Source organism: Odontesthes bonariensis, chromosome 14 (assembly GCF_027942865.1).
Source record: "Odontesthes bonariensis isolate fOdoBon6 chromosome 14, fOdoBon6.hap1, whole genome shotgun sequence".
NCBI lineage: Eukaryota > Metazoa > Chordata > Actinopteri > Atheriniformes > Atherinopsidae > Odontesthes > Odontesthes bonariensis.
The window spans coordinates 17,442,207-17,463,358 of NC_134519.1; the positions used below are offsets into that span (position 1 = coordinate 17,442,207).

A 21,152-nucleotide genomic window follows, 5' to 3' on the forward strand; every position below is an offset into this window, starting at 1 on the left:
AAAGGCAGCTTATACATCAGTTTAAGCACTCTCATAAAGGCATGTACAATTACGTGAATAAATATCCAGGTGCCTTTAAGTGATAATACCTTTACACATTTATTTAAACTATGTTTTAAAGGTGAAACTTTTACATGCCGTTGAATTTCTTTTGCATTGTTGTTACAGAACTGTTACATCGTTTAAGGATCTGAGTATGTCTCATGTCACTGAACAGATGTCAGTGACGGTATTTGTTGGACCTTAAGATCAAGCTGGAACCTGAGAGCGGAGAGGCTGTCCCGAGGATGGTGATTGCTCTTTTGCTGTTCAAGTGCAGCAGATGTATCGCAGAAGACCTGTGGATCAGATTAGCACCTGAGGGGTTTGGTGCTGAGCCCAGCTGTACTGTCTATAAGGCATGGTGCAACACAGCATCTACTCTGTCTAAATCTCTCAGAGGCCTCTGGAGACCAATGTGACGATCCTTATGAAAGGACTCTTCACCTTGAGGACTCTGTATTTGATCTATTTGAAGGAACGCTTGGTTGCAACAGTGACGAGGTGTGGAGGTACACAAGGTGAGGTATTGTTTTTGTGTACAGGATGTGTTGTGTTGGGTCATATGCATGCATCAGGCAGTCACTTAAAGAAGTGCTTGGCGTTCCTGTGAATTAACGAGCAGTTGGGAAGAACAGGCCAAGGCGGTACCATCTGTAAATGTCACAGGCACTGCTTGCTCATTTTACACATCATTAAAGCCAATATTCCTAACCTGTATCAGAGCAATCAGGAGCAGGCCATTACTGCGACAGGAGCCCTGGGGGAACCACGACCAAACTCAGAAAGAAGAGAGCAGTGAGGAAGAGAGAGATAGAGCGCACTCTCTATCTATCTGACACACACATACACACACTTCTGCAGACTTTTACATGCGCATACTCAAACAAGCACAGAGCACACCTTTCAACAATGAAGAGACACTTGAAATCAGCACCACTATCACTAATAGCTATTGCGTTTAACAACAGAGCAAAATGAAAACAGGGCCAATTATACAAGTATCTGTGGGCAGTGTGTATAGAGCTCAAATGAGAATCTTGTTATTCCTTTCCCTCTGTAGTGTGGAGCTCAGAAAGCTAAGCCATTACAAGAGTGGAGGCTCCAGGGACAGCTTTCGGAAATGAGAGCGAGTCTGGGAGTGACAAAACAAAGTATTGAGATAAACACCCACCATTAGCACAGGCAGTTAAACCTCCATTTCCTAATCCTCAGCTGGACTCCAGAGGATATTAACCCTTTGCTTGCTAAGGTGCAGGACAATAGGATACAAGATTAAGCTGAAATCTCAACGTAAACTAAACATTATCTCTGATGGCCGCATGTTATTCTTCAGCTGATCGGAAAACTAATAAAATGCATTTAAAGAAAGCAAACACCGTCCAATAGGTTTTTAAAAAAACATGCAGTTTAACTCCAGAAAATAATGAAATCGATCTGCAATGTTCTTTTAAGAACATTCTGGAAGCATTTTGGAAGCTGACGAGACCAATTGTTGTAGTTTTGCAGGCAAAATGTTTCCTTTGCTGCACAAAATGTCCTCAGCGGTTGATACGTTTGGCCTGCAAGTGGACCCGTTTTTTCTAAGAAGCCATGCTGTTGTTGCTGACATAAGCATGGCCTTCCCTGAAAAAGATGGATGTCACCATATATATTGTTGCAGAGCCGGCTTATATCGTTCAGCTTCACAGATATGCAAGTTACTGCCATGCACCCCATGCCAACATGAAGCCATCTTTTGCACTGTTATGATAATGAAAATGGAAAGTCCTCTTTTGCCTGGAGGACATAGCGTTAAGGATTTACAATAACAGTTTCAAGGGTTGATTTGTCAGATGAAAGGACAGTTTTTCATTCATCACAATTTATCATGAATAGACTTAAGCCCAGAGAAAACAGCCGTGTTACTGGATCACATTACATGCTTTTTATCTAATTACCTATCTATTTTTGTTCATGAAAATGTTCTAACTTTCTGAATGTAAAGATGAGCTGTGTTCAGTAACTGTGATACTCAGAAGTGTTCTTGAGCCCTTGCCGTATTACCATTGAAGTTTCATATTTGTTTAAAATGCAGAGACGTCTGGGGACCTGAAGATCATGGTCATTCACCTTTGCTTTTCAGCCATGCCCTCGGTTCATGGCATTCCTTTGAATTCTGAAGTTTTCATAATATTATGTACTGAAGATGATGAATTTTTAGGACAATATTTCATATTGTTCTTCGAGTTTTGAACCATTTGCTCACAACACTTTTCAAAGAGAGGCAAACACCTCCCAATGTTTACTTCTGAAAGTCTCTACGCATTAATAACTTGCTACCAGTTGACCTAATTTGGTGTGCGATGTTACGGTATGAACCTTTTGTTGCCATATTTCAACTAAACTGAAGTGTTTCTTTTAAAAAAAGATGAAATGTCTCACTTTCAGAATTTGCCAAGCTGTCTTTGTAAAAATTTCCAATTTACATAGAATTATAATGACTTGCAAATCAAAACATTCTGTTTAAGCTTCCATTTTGCACACCAGCCTAACCGTCATGCAAACAAGGGTAAAAACGTTGATTTTCATTTGAGTCTTCTGGTTCACAATGACATTTACTATCACTGACACACTGTATCTATACATATAAGATGACCACATGCACCACAGTCAGGTTTTATAGGCAGTTATACTCGAAAAACATGATTATTCTGCTCGTGTTGATCAAACTGACAGATTCAACTTTATCCATTACATTGATTATATGAGGATGGATAATGCTCTAATTTTGAGAGTTCACTTTCTCTAGACATAACAATTATTCCCATATTCTCCTTTAATTGATTTTAAAGTGGCTGACAACACTCAACTCAGTTTATTAGTAATCACTTCAAATGGAAAATGAAACTCCTTAATTATTCAAAGTGATTAGAGGGCTTTTTGAATTGAAAACTGTCAATTATTAGATAAAAAAAAAGGTGACCTCTGGCCTGCTGTGTCACAAACTTTTTGTTTCTTTGCAGCTAACGGGGAGGCCACGGCGTGTTATAGTGTGCATGTCTTAGAATATTAGTAATGCTTCCTTTAGTACAAAACCACATTTCATTCACCAAAAAAAAATAGCCTTATCCAGTGAGCAAGATATCTTATCTCATAAGTACGACAAAAGATCTGCTAAGTACAAGATGTCTATGGGAAAAGGTGAACGTAGTGATCAACCCCCCCCCCACTGAAAGTGACTTTCAAGACAACCCCTTAACATATTTATGAATGTCTATTTGCAATGGATATCAGAGGTTACACTGAATCAAACAGTCTGTTTCTCATGAATGTCTCCTCAGATGTTACTGAGTTGGGACTCAGTAAGTGATGACTCAACATCCTGTTTTTTTTTTGTAACGCCTACATGCATCTGCCTCTTCTACCTGTTACATATTTTGCCTCCCATGGAGTCTGGAGACCTCTGGAATGTTGCCTAACAATTTGTGGTAGGGAACTGCATTAACGGTGCAAAAAGTAACCTAAATCATAACAATGCTCCCAAATCAGTTTTACCCACTCATTTAAAGACAAAACATTGACAACATACGGCATTTGTGTATTAGATTTAGAAGTATGAGTTACAGAAATAGAAAAAATATAAATTTTACTTGCAGTTCATTTCTATTATTTAAAGTAATGTATTAGGGATATTGTTTTATATCCTATTACACACAAGATGCAACTGAAGTGTGAGCTGACTTACTTTCAGTCCCATCACTAGCTCTTTTTGTCTTTTGTCTCCTTAATTTCTAAACACCAGCCTCTCATCCTCCTATTGCTGCACCTCCGTTTTCTGCTCAAGCTACCACCACCCCCAAAACAATGAGCATTTGATACAATTTCTTTAAAAGAGAAATACATTAATGATGCTCCCTGACAGTCTGCATTAATCAGAAGGGCCTCCCCCTGAACACAAGTCTTTATCGGCCATCGATTTTCCAGTGGGTTTATGGCGAGCGACACACGGAGAGAACTCGTCGCCGGGCGGCTGCTGGGAAACACATTACGGGGCTGTCAGTTGTCTCGCCATGCATCCTGCATCATTCTTTAAGCACATGAGAAGTTCATTACACCACACAGCTCTGACAGTGCATAGAATATTAGGGGCTGTGTCTCTTGTGCACATTTTTGGTGGAAGTGTAGCAGAGACATAACAGAGACCATTTCCAAATATGGGTTTAAATAGATTTGAGATGTAAAAAAAACCCAACAACAATGGTCTTACCAAAGTTCAAAATAGACTGAACAAAAAGGTGCATCAGATCTATTTGAAAGTTCCAATTGGTTAGAAAATAGATCTTGATTACCCACACTTCAGCAGCTATTAAGCAGATTATTGTAGTACTGTAGTGCCGTATTTGGAAATGATGTTGCAGCAAGTTTCTCCAGGCTCCCGTGTCGATGCCATACATCGCTTGTTGACCAAAATGATTTCTCACCTTAAGACGCTCACGTTGATTTGATTTATGATGCTTCCCAACTACTAAAATTCAATTTCAGCCTGCATTGCATGCTTCTGATTACCCCATAAATGAGATAAACTGATAGCAATTTATTCAAGGATCCCACCTATCCTCCCTTTTCTTTTCCTCTCCACTCTCTCTCCTGTTACTTTAACAGGAGACACAGCTCACACCCCAGACTTGGGTGAATCCAATATTTAAGCGATATGTCTGTATTCCAGAGCATTCAGCAGAACAGACAAGCTGGTGCTAATAGAAAACCTTGCGGAGAACAATGAGATAGATAGAAAACAAAGTGCATGTTTGATGATGTGAGAAATATTCAGATTGCTCTTCGACTTCCTCCTGAGGAAGTCCAGGAGTAAATAGATATGGAATATTCATTGATGAGGTTTGAAGATGTTTGACAATGCCAGCTGTCACTCAGTAGAGACTTCTCACGTGAGAGTAATTCTGCCAAGAGATGCACATTAAGAGCAAAGCAATGCCAAATAAAACTCAAGAAAGGATGCTGTGAAATGTAGGATGCTTCTTTACATACATACGGTTCTGCAGCTCATGATATACTACCAAAATATAAATGATGATGCCGAATCAAGAATATTATCTCAAGTGAGGTACTTGGCCCAGCATGACTACCACAACTGAAGCCAATGTCACCATGTACTACAATAAAAAAAGCACCACTTATCTCACACCACTTATCACTGTGATACTCATGATGTTCCCTCTGTACAATAATGTGGCCAACAGACCCATTCAGACTTTAAAGAGAAGCTGTCAGAGACCATGATAAAAAAGTATAATGATTATTAATGCTAAGCTCCATTTAGGAGGCGTCAATGCCATTGTTGTTGTTATCCAGCGTATCAATCTTGTTGATTGATCATCCCGCTCTGGTGACATCAGTTTTATGGCCTCTGAAATGCGTCCCAGTGTTTTCACAATGCCATCCAATTAGGACGCTCCATTCATCATTGGGCTGAGGAATCATTATTAATTGGGTGGAGAGCTGACTGCCACTCCCCTGCTGAGAAGGGCCACATTCACTATTCATACAGCAGTAAAATAAATGGGGGCTGTGAGGGCGAGCTGCACAGGGAGATACAAAACTAAACACCTTTATAGACATCAGACACTTTCCTTCAGAGTATACAAGATTATGTGGTGTTTTTATTTGAAAATGACCACTGAATTTTGTCTTTAAAAGCGCTAATTCAAAGTCGACAGAATAGCAGATATAATAACAAACAAAAAGTGGTTCAAGCTTCCAAAAAGACTAATATCTGTAGTTATCAGCCCCTAACATAATTATGACTTCATCTGTCCAGCGTTGCTGTTTGAGATCAACCAGTAACAGCAAAAAGCACCCTTTGTATATAGTTACGACTGAATGTACACAATAGATAAGCCACCAAAACATCTGTGCTTCACACTGAAACAACTCGATCAATCCTAAAAAAACTCTCCTTGTGTTGTAGTCTCGTTCAAAGGAAAGAACCAGGTTCTTCACAGTGATTGGTGACGGTACTTCTACTCAGGCCCCAATGAAGGAGGTGTAAAAGTTCTGCTTTAATTTTTTCAACTCCAGAAAATTAAAATGTAGCTTTTTGTCATACCTTCGTTGCCTGTAGATAAGCCATCTGGCTTTGTGATGCCTGTGCTCTTTTTCCGCCTGTGTTTCTTGCGGTTAGCGTGAGGCGAGGGAGGTGGCTCAAGTTTGGGACTCGTTGCACTGCCCATACTGGAATTTGCAGGATCGCTCATCCCATTGGCTGAAATAACACAGACATAGAAAATCATTCTTATTTTTCAAGTTAAATAATTTTTTGTGTTTCCATTTCCTGCCCATGGTAAGGTAAGCTTCAGCATGAAAGCTCCATTTCAAGTTCACTAACTGAGAACAATCCTCAGTGTAAAGAAAAACACACCAAAGCCAATAAGGAGCTATAATACAATAATCAGTCTTCATTAATTTAGCTAGTTTCTGACCTCCCTAAACTGCATCTGTTCTATGAATAAGTCAGTACTAGAGAGGTAAGCTTCATCTTAAGTATAAACTATAAATTAATAAAGTGAATACATCACAGAAGAACTGTTGAATGTTGCTCAAAGAAATATATTTCAGATTTATAGTTTTGCCAGACATGATATATACAGATATTGCCGTAATGATGTTTATTTAATTATATTCAATGAAACTGATTCACCGACATAAAAAAAATCATTTAAACGAAAGTAAATCATATATATAGATAGGGAAAGAATTAAGGCTATTTAGGTTATGTGTGAGCAAAAGATGAGACTTAGATTACCTATTTAAGTTCAAAGCAACATCAAGCGACTATGGAGGCTGAGAGTGTTTTCTTTCAAGCACCGCAGCTCTGAAATTCTGAAGATATTATCCAGATTAGATGTAGATGATAACACAAATCAATCAGTCATACGAGACTTTGTGTGGAGTCCACATATTATCCAAACGTTGTGTGAATTAAGCAGGTAATTGTCCTGAATGTACACAGATGACACTGCTGATTCAATTTTGCTTGCCTGTGTATTACTTTCCGTTCTTCTGTCTATATTGTAGATACATCAAAATACTTGAGACACTGATATCAATGTAAAACTGTCACTTTTATGACTTAAGGCTTAACCTGACATACAATCAAAATTCTGGAAACAAAACACTCCTTAAGTGAACACATCACGTCCCGCCTCTGTTGTGCTGAGTTAGGGTTAGCAAGTCAAAACAGTTTGACTGAGCTTTACAAGGACAGTAGCTTTGCCTACCATATATTGAATCAGTTGTTTACAAGAATCCAGTGTAGTATAAAATCATTTTACAATTCAAGCCCCGTGTTAGCTAAGCAGAGTGAAAAATGAAGACAGTTTTGCAAGATTTTGAATTATTTCTTTTAAGAAAAATCTTGCTGAAAGTTTAATTTTATCTAGATTAGATGCATCTTAAAAACTGAGGCATCTGTATATACATTCATCCATCCTTGGTAAATGGCTCTGGGTACTAATAATAATGGCTGAGATGAAAGCTTTGTGGATCGTTAAGGAAGTTGTGTCACATACTAATAGTGATAGTGTGTCTGAAGTAGGAGGAGTTGAAAATGGCTCAAAAAGTAACTCCAGCTTTAAACGATGTGAAGGACAGGTACGGGGCTATCAATGAACAAATGGATACCTAAGCTAGCCTGTGGCAAAGCTCTCCATATGACTGTCTGAGAGTGACAGGGGGCTAAGAGCTGGCTTTGTTTCTTGTAAGTGATTTTATAAATGTGATATTAACCTGTGCTACCGTTGGGCAAAGGGACAGGAGGGATGGGACGATAGGAGGGGGCTGTCAGCTTGCCATCTTTCTGATTTCCTGACATTTGACATCACTTTCCCTTCTTTCCCCCTCCGGATGCCATTAAGAATTTGAGAGTGGGGGCCAGGGGCCTCGGGGAAGCAGGGAGGGAGGGCCAGTAGATGGGCCCCATATTGCTCTCTTCTTACCACCCTGTGTGGTGCTGGCAGCCTCCTCCATTGTCTCCCATCAAAAGCTCATTGTAGTGTGGCAAACTCCATTCATTTCCCTGTGCACCGTCCCAGCCCCAGGGGTGGAGTGCAGGAGGACAAGGGGCTCAGGGATTATTGCTGTTGTTGTTGCCAGTTGCACATGCTATAATGTGCGGCGCTGTGCCATTAGCCAGTGTACAACATTAGGCCTAATTCGGTCATTACCTTTAGGGAGATGGGGCTATCTTAGAGGAGTAAGATGGGCTCAGCAGGGGACTGAAGATGCTTATATGGGGAGGGGGGGCTCAAACTCAGAAGGCCCGAGGATACACTGTTTGAGTAAGGGTAAAATATAGGAGACAACACCTGAGACACATCTTTACGTCTGTCCACTTCGAAAATGAACCTCAATGAGAGCTAATGCAAACATTAAGAATGTCATTATTGGTAAAAAAAAATTACTCTCAATTTATTTAGCCAATGCAAAAATTAATATTCAGCATGAATAGTAATATGTTCCTTGATAAATAACAAATCTGAATACATCCCGTCACATAAAAAACACAACACTGCTGCCTAAGCTGAAGCACATATATTAAGCTCTCTGGTGTTTTGAATGGCAGAACGCAGCCACACATGTAGCAGCTCCTCTTCGATGCGTCTGTTTCAATTTCCCTGCTCTCTTACAACAGCCCCCCTGAGACGAGTCATTAGCTGGCTCAGACAGCTGGGGGCACAGGGGTCCTCCATGTGCCCCCCCTCCCTTCCATTCTCTGATTCCTCCTCCCTCTCCATACCAGCGTCTGTCCCGCCAGCACAGCTCCGTATGGCGGGTGGAAGACGTGAGCTCCAACCTACCTCCAATGTGACAGCCAGCATTTGTTTAATGTCGCTTGAGGTTAAAGGGGAGGGCTGCCCCTCAGGGGCCCCAACCATGTCATAAACACCTCTAATTATCAATTTCTACCCCTAATGTTGTGGAAAATGACCCTGGTCCTGCTCACTCTGCAGCTGAAACATGTACGGGGCGATTCTCCGTTTGCATCAGACTTTAGCAAGTCTGTGATATAAAAGGTAGAGAAACAAAGACAACTACACCACATCACTGAGCAGCAATACAAAAGCATCAGAGACCTAAAGGCGTTACATGAAGTCTGTCCCCTGTAAGAGGTTCTCTGCTCTAAACTGTGCCAGGCTGCCAAATTAAATCTGTTAAGATAAAAATTATGAAGTAGAAACTAAACTGATTCAGAAAGGATAGAAATAACTATGGCATTATTAGCTAGCTGTTAGTTTTTATGAGAGCCATCGGGACCAAGCTGGGTAATGAGGCACACTGGGGATCAGGAGACTCTTTACCACTCAGCCAAGATCACCTGGGCAGCAGAATAGGTATCAGCCTAACCTGTAATCACAGTGTATTACGCTCCATCCACGGAGATGACAGTTTAAACGTGCTTCAGGATGAAGGCTGTGGCTGAGACAAAGAGGGCGCTGTTAACAGCTTCCTGCCTTTACCAGTGCCACACTGAGAATGAATGGGAATGGGTAAAAAAAGTGTGAGAGACTGAGCAGCAGGGGGGGAGGGTGAAGGGTGGGGGAGTCATTTCATTGTTATTCAAGAGGCTCAAGGTAAGGAGCGCTATGATTCCGCCAGGCCCCTTGACATGGCAGCCCTGCCTGTCCTCAATCAAAGCCAACGGCTGCAATTAATGGCAAAAATTAGAAACAATCACCGCCTCCCCCTTATTATCCTCAATTAGAGCGTACTAATCAAGGCCTGATCGCGCTCTGCTGCTCTCTCCAAACTAAATGTCAAACTTCATTACGGCCTAGCGTAGAAATCAAACGCCCCACATGCTATCACCCTCGCATCGGGAGGCCGACATATAAAGCACAGTGCCACAGGAAAAGGCTATCTGTGCATTAAGAACCGCTATACTGATGTGCAAACTTGTAAAAGATTATACACCTGTATTTACGTATGAATCACCGCAGCGCAGAGTGGAGTCGAAGAAAGTGATGCAAACTTTTCAGGAATTTTTAGATGGCAATAAAACGTGCATTTTTTTAAAATAAAAAAAATCACATGTTGATAATTAGCAAAAGCATTGTAAAGTATGTTTGTTACTGAAACTCAAAACTAAGAATTGCAGTTATTTTATCACTCATTAGTATGCTACTCAGTTACAACTCACAATGCCTGAAAACAGTCAAAAATGTCCACCAGAGCAGTGAAACATCACAGTTTACTGATTTGTATGATTTTTTAAATTTGATACAGAGTTTTAAACCCAATAAGTTTAATTTTCCGTGATATATGACGACAAACTAATTTTTACATTTATTTATCTGGAACAAGAAATATTTACTTTGAAAATGCCTGAAAATTAATTAAGTAAATTACTCTCTATTAACTTCTTTGTGACGCACTCAACTGTGACTCGACTAAACATCACAAATGTAAGGCTGATTCTGAGGTTTGAAAACAAGACACTATACAGTATTTCAGCTCTTATCATGTGAGGTTGGTATAATGGCATTACTTAGACTTTGACCATAACCTTATTTATTGTCGTTGTCATTTATTGCCTATCACATTGCTCATTTGACTGTTTGAGCCTCCTCATTTCATTTTCATTGCAGTTTTACAGATTGGGGTGAAACAATGGAGAGTGGGATCTAAACAAGCATCCAGTGCATTAAGTATGGGTGTCTTTATGAATGCAAGTGATAAAAAAAAAAAATTGGGCCGGGATTTAATCAAAACGCTGCGCTCAATATTCAAGAGATGTTACTGCCTCTGCTTCTGCCTTTGCTCAGTAGGTTTACAAATGAGCGCATTCTTTAAATAATATGGAAATTGTTACCTGGCTAAAATGCATTCATTCTTTTGTGAATCATCAATCTGCTGTTTTTGCATCACATTTTGTGTTATAACCTGCAACCTTCACCAAGGATAATGGAGTGATTGGGCTTGGTTCGAGTCAATTCAAACGGATAACATGAGCAGCATTCCTTGTGGAACACCCACTATTGATTATTGAAGACACATTAGGATGAAAGATAAGAGGGTTGCATTTCAATCAAGTTTATGTTTTCTGATAGTCCAGTCACACTTTACACTACAGATGCATTCAGCTGCTTTCATTTAGATTCTGAAATTGGATCGAGGCATACAAACATCAAGACGTTCAGACAAAGTTTTCAAGCTGTAAAGATGCTGTTTTCAGTGTGAAAGTCTTTAACTGTCTGCACTGAGTATGCACTGAGTATACACTGATTACAGAGACTTCTCTTCTTATAATATAATCTATCATTTGACACGTTTCCAGTATTTTTCTCAGCTCATTTGCCTCATTCAAGCTCATTTGTGGTTACCTTAAAAGTAGCATGGAAATAATTGAAGAAAATAGAATAATGAAGCAAATTGTGAATCTGATTTAGCTGAAGACTGGAAGCTGGTTAATGAGCTGTGTTAATATTGAGGGTTTTCAGTTAAAAAAAAATTATGAAGAGAGGAAATTCTAGCTTACTAATTTTCACAGCGCAATGTTCAAAAAGTCCGCTTTCTCCTCTGCAGTTTGTCTGTCGCGTTCACAAACATCCGACTATGAAACCTTTCTTTTCTCCCACTGTCACATTACAACACAGATGCAAACATACTTGCGCGGAAAAAGCTCACATACAAACAGCCGCGCTAAAAAAATTCAGCAAGAACACATACACAACACACACTCGCGCTCATTTATTTGAGGACCCCACGAATCTAAGTAATTCTGCTTTGGGCATGCTGCTGATGTGAGACAGGGGTAGGGGGTGATGGAAGTGCCTGCGTCCAGGCAGAATTGATCGTTCGGCAGCTCCAAATGAGAGACAGGCTTGTCTGCGGAACCACGAGGGCCGTGCAGTTGGACTCCAGCAGCGCTCGTAAAGTGCGCTCTTTAAACTGCCGGGGCCCCTGGGAGCCCATGGGGAGGGGGGGGGCCGCCGCCGTGCTAATGAGAACTACCAGAGTGCAAACATGCATGGAAATGACTGTTATTCTGTTGATGTGCATTTAAGTGCTTTTTTACTGCCAACCACAAAGAGAGGGAAATAACTGGTGATGAATGGTACCCCTGAAAAGCATTCATTTTCCTCTTCGGAAGAAAGGAGAGGAAAACAGAAGAGGGGGGGAGACAGGAATAAGATGGAAGGTAAAGACTGTTTTTTTTTTTTTGGGTGGGGGGGGGGGGTTTGCAGACATGCTGAATATATTACATGACTTTGCTCAAGTATAGTGACAAGGAGGCAATAAGTGGAGACGCATCAATGGTAGAAAGTTAACCTTCACTGTTCTCCTCCTCTGAACATGCTGCTTCTATCAAAGAGCAGCAGCCAAAAAGGTCACAGTGATCACAGCTTTGATCACCTAATCATGAAAATGAGGCTTGAGTTCACCTTTCTAGAATTTTTTTTTTTTTTTTTTTTTTTTTTAAATTGTAAAAAAAAAAAATTGGGGAAATGGCAGCTCCATCACAGCACCCCTCTTCATTCCCCCAGTTTGTTTTATTTCATTCTGGCGCTTGTGGCAATAACTTGTGAATTTTGATAGGAGTGTGGAATACTTACGTGCTGCGCTGCTTGTACTGGTGTTGATGGCTTCGTTCCACTGGTCTGCACTGGACACGGAGAAAGAGCGCTGATGCATGCCATCCTTACTGCCACCAAACACCGACCCGCCCGTCTGCAAAGATGTGCTGCTGTTGGAGTGAGGAGCACCTGGAGAAGAAGTTACAAGAACAAGAAAATTCAACTATTTTCTGTGCAGTTGTTTGAATTCTTCACTCAATGTGCCAATACTCTTACTGTCAAACTGTCTAACAGTATAACAACAGTTTTATATAGCTTTTGCAGCAGTGCAATGCTGCTGCCAGCTTATTTTTTGCACATATCTGTCATCCAACCCCCCTCACACAGACACACACACACAACCTTTCTCCCTCCGCCTCTGCCTCTAATTAGCCCTTAATTAACAAGATACACTCTGAACGCTAATTATCTCGCCTCATCCCTCTGACTGCCACATCGATCTCCACTGGCGTCAGCAGGCGTTCTCTCCCTAACTTCCAATCAGGCAAGCCACGGACGCCTGGCTCTCTTTACTAATTCATGGTCTAGGCTGCACCATGAGGGGTCCTTCCCTCCTGTTCGCAAGCAGTTGGTACAGCACATCCTAACTACTCTGACAAACTCATTGGCATGCTTCATGTCAAGCAAGTGCATTCAGATTAACTGCCGAGGCTGGAAAATGCACTAAACTGAATGGCATGGTGTCATATAGTGCAAAAAATGTAATCCCCCCCATAAATAAAAGAGGGTTTAGTTGATGTTAAAAATGATAAGAACATATTTTAGCTAACGAAAAAGATGATCACCATCAAAGTCCCCACAGGTATCATAACTATACATAAAAAACAATCCACTCTAATAAGCCAAAAAGACAATGCTTTGACACCGAAACGTAACATTTTACAGGTTTTGTTGTGGAAAACAACACATTTTTCTGATTTTCTCAACAATGCTTTCGCATCTAACAGGTATCACATATCAGGGCCTTTTATTCCATAATTACAAGAGAATATCCGTTTCTGATTGAGGTGACAATAACAGAAAATATAGAGTGTGGCTCGTGTGTAAAGTAAACTAAGCGGCACGGGTGCTTGTTAGGATAATACGTCCTACTCATTATCTAGAGTAATAAGTGTATCAAATTCACATAATCATGTCTAATTAGTATCAGTAATTATCTTGTTGGGCCCAGGAATATTAATCTTCAGGTCCCAGAGGGGAGGGAGCAGAATCGCAGCAAGAATGGGAGACAGAGCGAGGGAATCATGCTGAGGAGCACCGACTAAATTAGCATGCTGAAATCAGAGCAGAAAAGGAGGAGGAAGAGGAGGAGGGAGCCACGGAGCGGAAGAATGGAAAAAAAAAAAAAGTGAAACTTTGTTTTTGAAAAAGTGGCGAATGAATAATACATGAAATAAGTACATGACTTCTGTTTAAAAAATAATCTGATTGCTTTTATCTTTATTGTATTCAAAACAAATCTATAAAGGTAGTTTGTAAAACACGGCATTGTGGCTTCATCTCCAGTCCAGACCTAACATCAAAACAGACACGTGAGAAGTCATACACCAAAAAGGTTTCCTTCTTTTAATTTGCAGCTTTTCAACAACTTTTAATTCACATCGAGACATTTGACTCTTTGACACCTTAAAAATTAAAAGCCAATAAATGGAAACATCAGATAACTACAAAGCAACTTTGACTGATGCTTAAAATTCAACAATCACGTCTAATTGTCAAATTGGATGCTAATGATTAATGAATTATACATGGCTGTATCCATTATACCCCAGAGACCACTCCTGCATAAAGGGGAGGATAATGTAATTACAGTGGAGAAATAATCAGCTTGTGGCATTAAAAAAAAACTGCACTCACTGCTCCAGCCAGGCCCGACTGCAGTGCACTTTAAAACAAAGACACAACGCTGGACTGACGATGATGACCATGATAACAGCAAACTGAGGTCCAGTGAACATTTCACAGTAAGAACGTAAATTTTTTTTTTTTTATATGAATAAATCAACTCTAATGTATGACCCGATCTTGTTAAATACCCAACAATATTCTTCTCATTGAGTGTGAAATGGCATGAAATATGGACAGTGGTGTAAAGTAAGCACATTTTCCTTTAAACCTAAATTCATACAATTAGTAAGCTACAATCACATTATGACTTTATTCACTTTTTACTAATGTTTTTATTTTCCAGTTGATATAGCAATTTTGACTCAACTGCACTTATCTAACTGCTGCGTTTGATTTTGTAAATTAGGAGTTGAGTTTGTTGGGTAAATAGACAGCCAGATGGCAGGTACATAATTAGAAATGATAGTGCTGTACCTTTTAATGTGTATGGGCTAAGCATAAGGTGACCCGCACTGTCCACCAGACCTACTTTTACGTAAGCTAATCAAAAAATGGCAGCCTAAAACTTTTTGATGTGTTCAACTCCACAATATTTGTTGACATTTTTAGGATAGGAAAACTAGGGCTTGCCAATAAACACAAAATCATTTTTTAATTTTTATTGGAAGCTTTTCTGAGCTGTCGTTTTTTCTATGTGTAGTTGTATCTTCAAAGTTTGTATTTTAATAAATGGATGTAATTACTTTTAATCAAATCATGCACGATGGAATGTCATGGCTGCTAAAAAAATGATGTCTTCCATTTCTACTCAGCTTACCTGCTATTGGCAGTTTAGTCCATAAGCGTGACAGTAGTCATCGTCTATATAATACTTGTGTAGTTTTACTTTCTCTGATGCTTGTCTAAGAGTTTTTTTTTTTTTTTTTTACACTTTTTCATGATTAAAATCTCAGAATACTTTTACTTCTGTATTGTTGCAACACACATTAACATTTTCTTATCAAAGACGTTGCATATTCAATTCTTTTTCATTCCTTCAAACACTAATGAGTTCTTCAAAGAAGTAAACCCCACTGCAGAGGGTATCATCATGTGTATAAAGAGGTAACAAAAACCATATCGTGTCTACTGCAGGCTGTATGGGGCTGGGGTGTTAAGTGGAGGCGATGGATTAACGGGGAGCAGCTCTGCCTTGCTTCTCATTTCTCTTTAGGTCGGGCCGTCAGTAGGCTGATGAGCCGTGACGAGGCCTGACCCCTCCGTGGAGTTGTTGCCATTATGTACAAGTAGTGAGATAATGAAGCATTCATGCTAATGTGGGCTGGGCAACACATCATCTGCGGCTGTGTAATCCACCACCATCATCACGACCAATGCCCAGATGTACCCCTCCACCTCTCATTCTTCTACTGCAGATCGTCCAGTCACCAGTCATTTAAAACATTTGTCTTCACTTTGTGCATTCATAATGGAATACCACAAACTGTATGCATCACATTAATATCTACTTTAACCATTGTATGTGGCAAAACACTTTTCAGAACTGAAAGTTAAAGCTGTTTTGAGACAACTGAAGATATAAAACTGTTTGTCCAGATAAAACATAATCTTGATACAAAGTAATTAACCTCAGCAGTATTTCCTAAACACTGGCAAGTGTATCCTGGTGGCATCGACACGAGGAAGTGAGTAACGTTCGTGAAACAACTGTCACTTTTTTTTCTTAAATAACATGTAGTGTTAAAAAGTGGAAAATAATTTCAAAGAGACAGATATTTTAGGTCATCCAGGTTTAAGAAGTCTCACTAAAATATTGGACAGTCCTGCTCAATCCAAACTACAAGAGGCCCAGATTGTGCTAATGTTGACACTGAGGTCTGATACTGTGACTGGCAGAAGCTGTTGGTCAGCAGCTGTGCGGCTGTTTGGTCTTCAGTACTATATGAGGCGGAGAGTAAAAAATGGTGCATAGTCAAGAGGAGCTAAAACACTTCCCTGAATTCGTCACCTCCTCCTCACGGAGAGTGAGCATCTATCTCTCCCACAGGATTGATTAGAAGTGACTGGGCCCATTAATACTTTGATACAGTGTATCTGTCGTCGGTGACACGACAGGACGCATGTTAACAGGGAGGATCATATTTAAAACGGTTCCGCTCAGCACCCAGCAAAAGAATTAAACCTGGCCGCTTGACAAACTCGCAGGCGCATGCGTTCTCACATTTACTCTGTGTCTTCTCAACCTCTCCTCTTCATCTTCCAATCTCCCCCATCCACTCTGCCCCTCCTGCTCTCTGTCGCTATCCCTCTTCTCCCAGTGATTATAAAGGTCTTTAGATCTAAGGAATGAATGAATTACCAAAGGCAAAGACAAGGCTTGTGATTTAGACACCGTGAATGAAAAATTACCCCTTTGTTCCCTCCATCAATTGCATGTCTAATGAAATCAAAATCCCGATCGCATAATCAGAAGAGGGTCCTCCACCCGGAGGGAGACCTGATGTGATTTGTAACCTTTCTTTTCCTAAATGGAGATTAAAGCAAATCTATCTCACATTGTTCCTTGATGTAGAAATGGATGATGACTGAAAAGCTTGGGAATTTGTCACAAAGGAATCCTTTTAAAGAAACAAACATAGTTGGATTTAAAAAAAAAAAAAAGAAAGTGAAAAAGAATGAAAATGGAGAGAAAACCCAACCAAGCTGGTGCTGTTTTCTGAAAATCGTTTTTCTGGCTTGTTTATCCCAATTCTTTCCAGCTCTGATGTTTCCCCTCAACCCAAAGCTCAAGGTTAGCACTTTGTGGGATGAAATAACCTCGATCTAATGTCCTGGGCTCTGTAAACTCCTACATCTTTCTGCTTTTGACTGATTAACCAGTTCAGCAGCAGCAGCCCCTTGACCACATAAAACAGTAACCTGCCTGACCGGTTCCAGTGGTTCTAATGGTCCCTACTGACCTGAGCCCAATCTCAGCCGGTTAGCTTTAGCCTGAGTGATGGAAACACTGTGCCCGTTACACAGCTGATGAGGGACCCCGCCTCCCTCTGGGGATCACTTCGCTAATTAGTATTAATTACTCTTAATCCTAGCCCCTAAATCCAATCATTGGCTTTCCCACCATACGCCTATCAAACTCTCAAGAGCTTCAGGCGGTAGAGCTTGCAAGGAGAATAGTGCTATTTTTAATCCTGAAAGGTGGACAAATCCTGGGATGATGTTGCTGTGATCCTGCAACCACATAGGATGAAAAATAACAAGGTCACGGTGACCTAAAGGACCCTCTCTTTTGTGTCACTCCTTAAACATGGGCCGATACTTGTAATTTTCAATGCCATTTTAATTCTCTGTTTAGTAATCTAAAGAATTAATAGATTGGTCATAGATGGTCATTAAGTCATCATTTTCCTTGTTTTGCATAAAGTAGCTAATTTGCATAAATGACACATACAAAATGTAGATAATCAACCTATTGGGAGCCATTTGTATGATTAATCACAAACAGATGACAGTCTTTTATTACTGTAGTAATTTTTTGCTAATTGAGAAACCATTATGTATTGTAGTTGTGATTTGTTATTTCTTTGACGCGATAACTGAAAGGTGTACCATGTTCTTTCACAGTTCATCACGATAAGGTACTAACATAAATGAAAGAATGGATCCTGCATAAATCTGGGTCTTTTCCTCAGTGCAACTTTGCGCTGCATTGCAAAATCGTCTTAATTTTTCGGCTAACTTTCTGTTTGAGAAGAAGCCAGTGCCAAAACTATGTAGAACACCCTAAAACGTAACCTAAAACGTAAGCTACATTTGAGTTCATGCTGTTGCTGGTGTCCAACTTTGCCCTGCCACAGAAGGGAACAATGTTCTAGTTGTTTTTTTGTGAACTGCTTTGTACTTGGTGTGACACTGAGTGTTGGCAAAACAATTAAAACAATTCAGTGCATTCATTGCCTGTGTTTTGTGAAAAAAGTCAACGAATCACAGCGAATCACTGCAGAAGGTTGGCATGCTGTCGGTTTTTAGCACAACACACAAGCATGTCTCCTTGGTTTCTGCTTTGGTTAACATGAAAAAAAAAAAAAGAAACTCAAACAACCAATGCTATTCCTCCAAAACATTAACTAATAGAAGCATGTGGCGGTGTGTTTCTTTGCAGAAGCAGACCCCTCTGTTGGCATTTCCCTCGTTTTTCTTATTATTTTTACGTGTTCAGGATGTTTTTGAGCAGTATCTATGTAGACACCGGCAATCAGCAACATTACTTTAATTTCAACCGCAGGGTTGTGTGAATGTGTACAAATGTGTGAGAGTGTTATTCGTGGTTAACAATGTAACCACAGTGAAACTACACTTTATTTCTCTGATTTTACGAACGTCTGTTTGTCTCTTTCTTCCTTGAAAATCACTGCTCACCATGCAGCACAGGGGAGGAGCCAAGCTGAATTCATGGTTACTTAGTCCGCCCTTCAGTAATAACTTTGTTATGCAGATTTAGTTGTTTGCACAAGTTGGAGAGGATCCGACGGGCCCCAGTGAGCTGACTGAGTGCAGCCCAAAAATCTGTATCTGCGCAGACTGTGTGCATTGACTATGCATGTGCTTGGATCAATCTCCTGCAAACAGACCCATTTGGGACCAATCAGGAGTCTGCAAGTCCCTGTCAGTTTGGGTACGTGGATGTGGCTGCCAATAATTCTAATTTATATCACAGTGTTTAGACTTCAAACCAAAACTGGTCTCCAAAGGAGTACCTTTTAGGTACTCATATATCCGAGTGAAGTATGGGGACAGCTAAGAAATATTGTCATTATCATTTTATATAGTAACACAATAATAGCAATAATAACCCACTGACCAATTCCCAAACAAGTCCCCTCACATTGTGTACTGTATGTGGACATGGTTTGATTATTTATTCCCAGCTTCATCTGGGATCTTCATCCCACATGGACACTCTGGAGAGGCACACATTTAACGAGAAAACTATCTGTACCAACCAAGAAAAAATAATAACTGCTGAGGATATAGCAAGGGGACCTTACTGTTCTTCTGAGCCATCCCCCCATTGTAAAGTTAGGAATAGACGTATGCATTTGATTTGCTGTGCTTTTTCATTCCGTATAAAAGTTCCAGCAACAAAATCAATATTCCAAATTCTCAAGACGGCTTTAATAATAAATGAGTTGGAGTTGCTGAAAATGATCTCTTATTCTTCATTATCTTAGATGAGCTTGAATATAAAAATTGCGAAATAAGCACATTTATGTTCATTAATCCGGCTAAGACTTAAGACTTCCTAAGACTTCTAATATGCCAGGGATTCCAACCTGTGTTTCCTATGCCCAGCTGGAGTGCACTGCGGTCCTTGGTCAGCCCGTTGGTTTTGGGACTAGCGGTGGGAGCGACAGTCGCTACTGCTCTGGGAGGTCGCTTTCCAGGCACCTTGACTGTTGTCCTCAGCAAGTCTATCTCTTTTCCATGCACATTCTGCATGTAGTCCTGTAGATGGTGTAAAAAAAAAAGAAGGAGAACATGACAGGAGTTAGAAGTACACACAAGTGAGAGTCGAAATATCTCCGTCAGGTCAGGAACTCGATTACACACAGTGGACCAACAAGAATCCAGAAATTATGGAAGAAAAACAAATTAAAAGACTATTCAATTTCCATCCCCATTAGTCACAACCCATAGTAGACCTTCCGCTAAGGCTGTGCAATAGTGGAAAAATGATTGTAAAGCCATTATACATCACCTGTGCCCACGCCGCCTCTCCAAATAGCGGGATGTTAGGCTTAATGAATGCAAACTGTCTCATTCTCTTTCAATTTGCCCATTTGATTTGGTTTAAAGTGACTACCGCCCAAATGTGGGAAGCCAAGGTGAAAATCATTGGGCTCAGCAGAAAAAGACCCAGATAGAGGCGAGCTCGGCCTTTGCCGTTCCCCCACCGACTCCTCTGCTTTATTACCGTGTCATAAAGCACTCATTTCTTTCCCAAGCCTCTACGCTAATTACCCAGTGAGCGCTCTCATTTCATTTTATTGCTGGAATTAACAGCCAGATCGAAGCGTGCAAAGCTATTAAGATGTGTGATTAAGCCACATTCAATTAGTTTCTACAAACAATTTAATTGATGTAGCAGATAGAATTAACAGAAGGTGATTGTTTGGATGGCTTGGCTGACTGCGAAATTAAAGGTTCCCCTCTTCCAGTCTCTTGCTGCCTCCCTCCTTTTCCTTTCTTACTCCTTCTCTTCTCTGCTCTACTGCTCAAAATGAGCTTGAGCTGTTACCCAGCTAATGTAACTGTCTGCCTTATTTCACCTCACTCTGTAAGTCAACAGATCCATAGATTTCATAGATTGCCCCGATGACCCGTAATAGCTGTAATGATTAGGAGATAGCCTGTTCAGTCAATTACATACATCACCATAGACTGGCAGTGCTCTACTAATAACTGCCTGTAAATTAAACCACTAACACACTGTCAGAGCAACAAGGTCCAGCACAGGTTTGATGTCTAACTACTGGACTGGTTTTCAAAGTTTGAGCTGTTTCATCAGTTGCAAGATGTTGCCAGTATATTTCAGTTCATGTGGCCGAACAATCTAAACATCCCAAAGATGAG

General features: G+C 40.3%; 1 protein-coding gene across 4 annotated transcripts in view; it reads right to left on the reverse strand.

Moving 5' to 3' along the window:
• Positions 1-21,152, reverse strand: part of agap3 (ArfGAP with GTPase domain, ankyrin repeat and PH domain 3) — a 123,778-nt gene that overhangs the window by 21,784 nt on the left and 80,842 nt on the right. For all 4 annotated transcript variants that reach the window (XM_075483218.1, XM_075483220.1, XM_075483219.1 and 1 more), the window contains 3 exons: positions 19,853-20,024; positions 12,651-12,800; positions 6,146-6,301 (listed from right to left, as the gene is read on the reverse strand). In XM_075483218.1, coding sequence (XP_075339333.1) covers positions 6,146-6,301; positions 12,651-12,800; positions 19,853-20,024 — 478 coding nt within the window. The remainder of the gene's footprint in view (positions 1-6,145; positions 6,302-12,650; positions 12,801-19,852; positions 20,025-21,152) is intronic.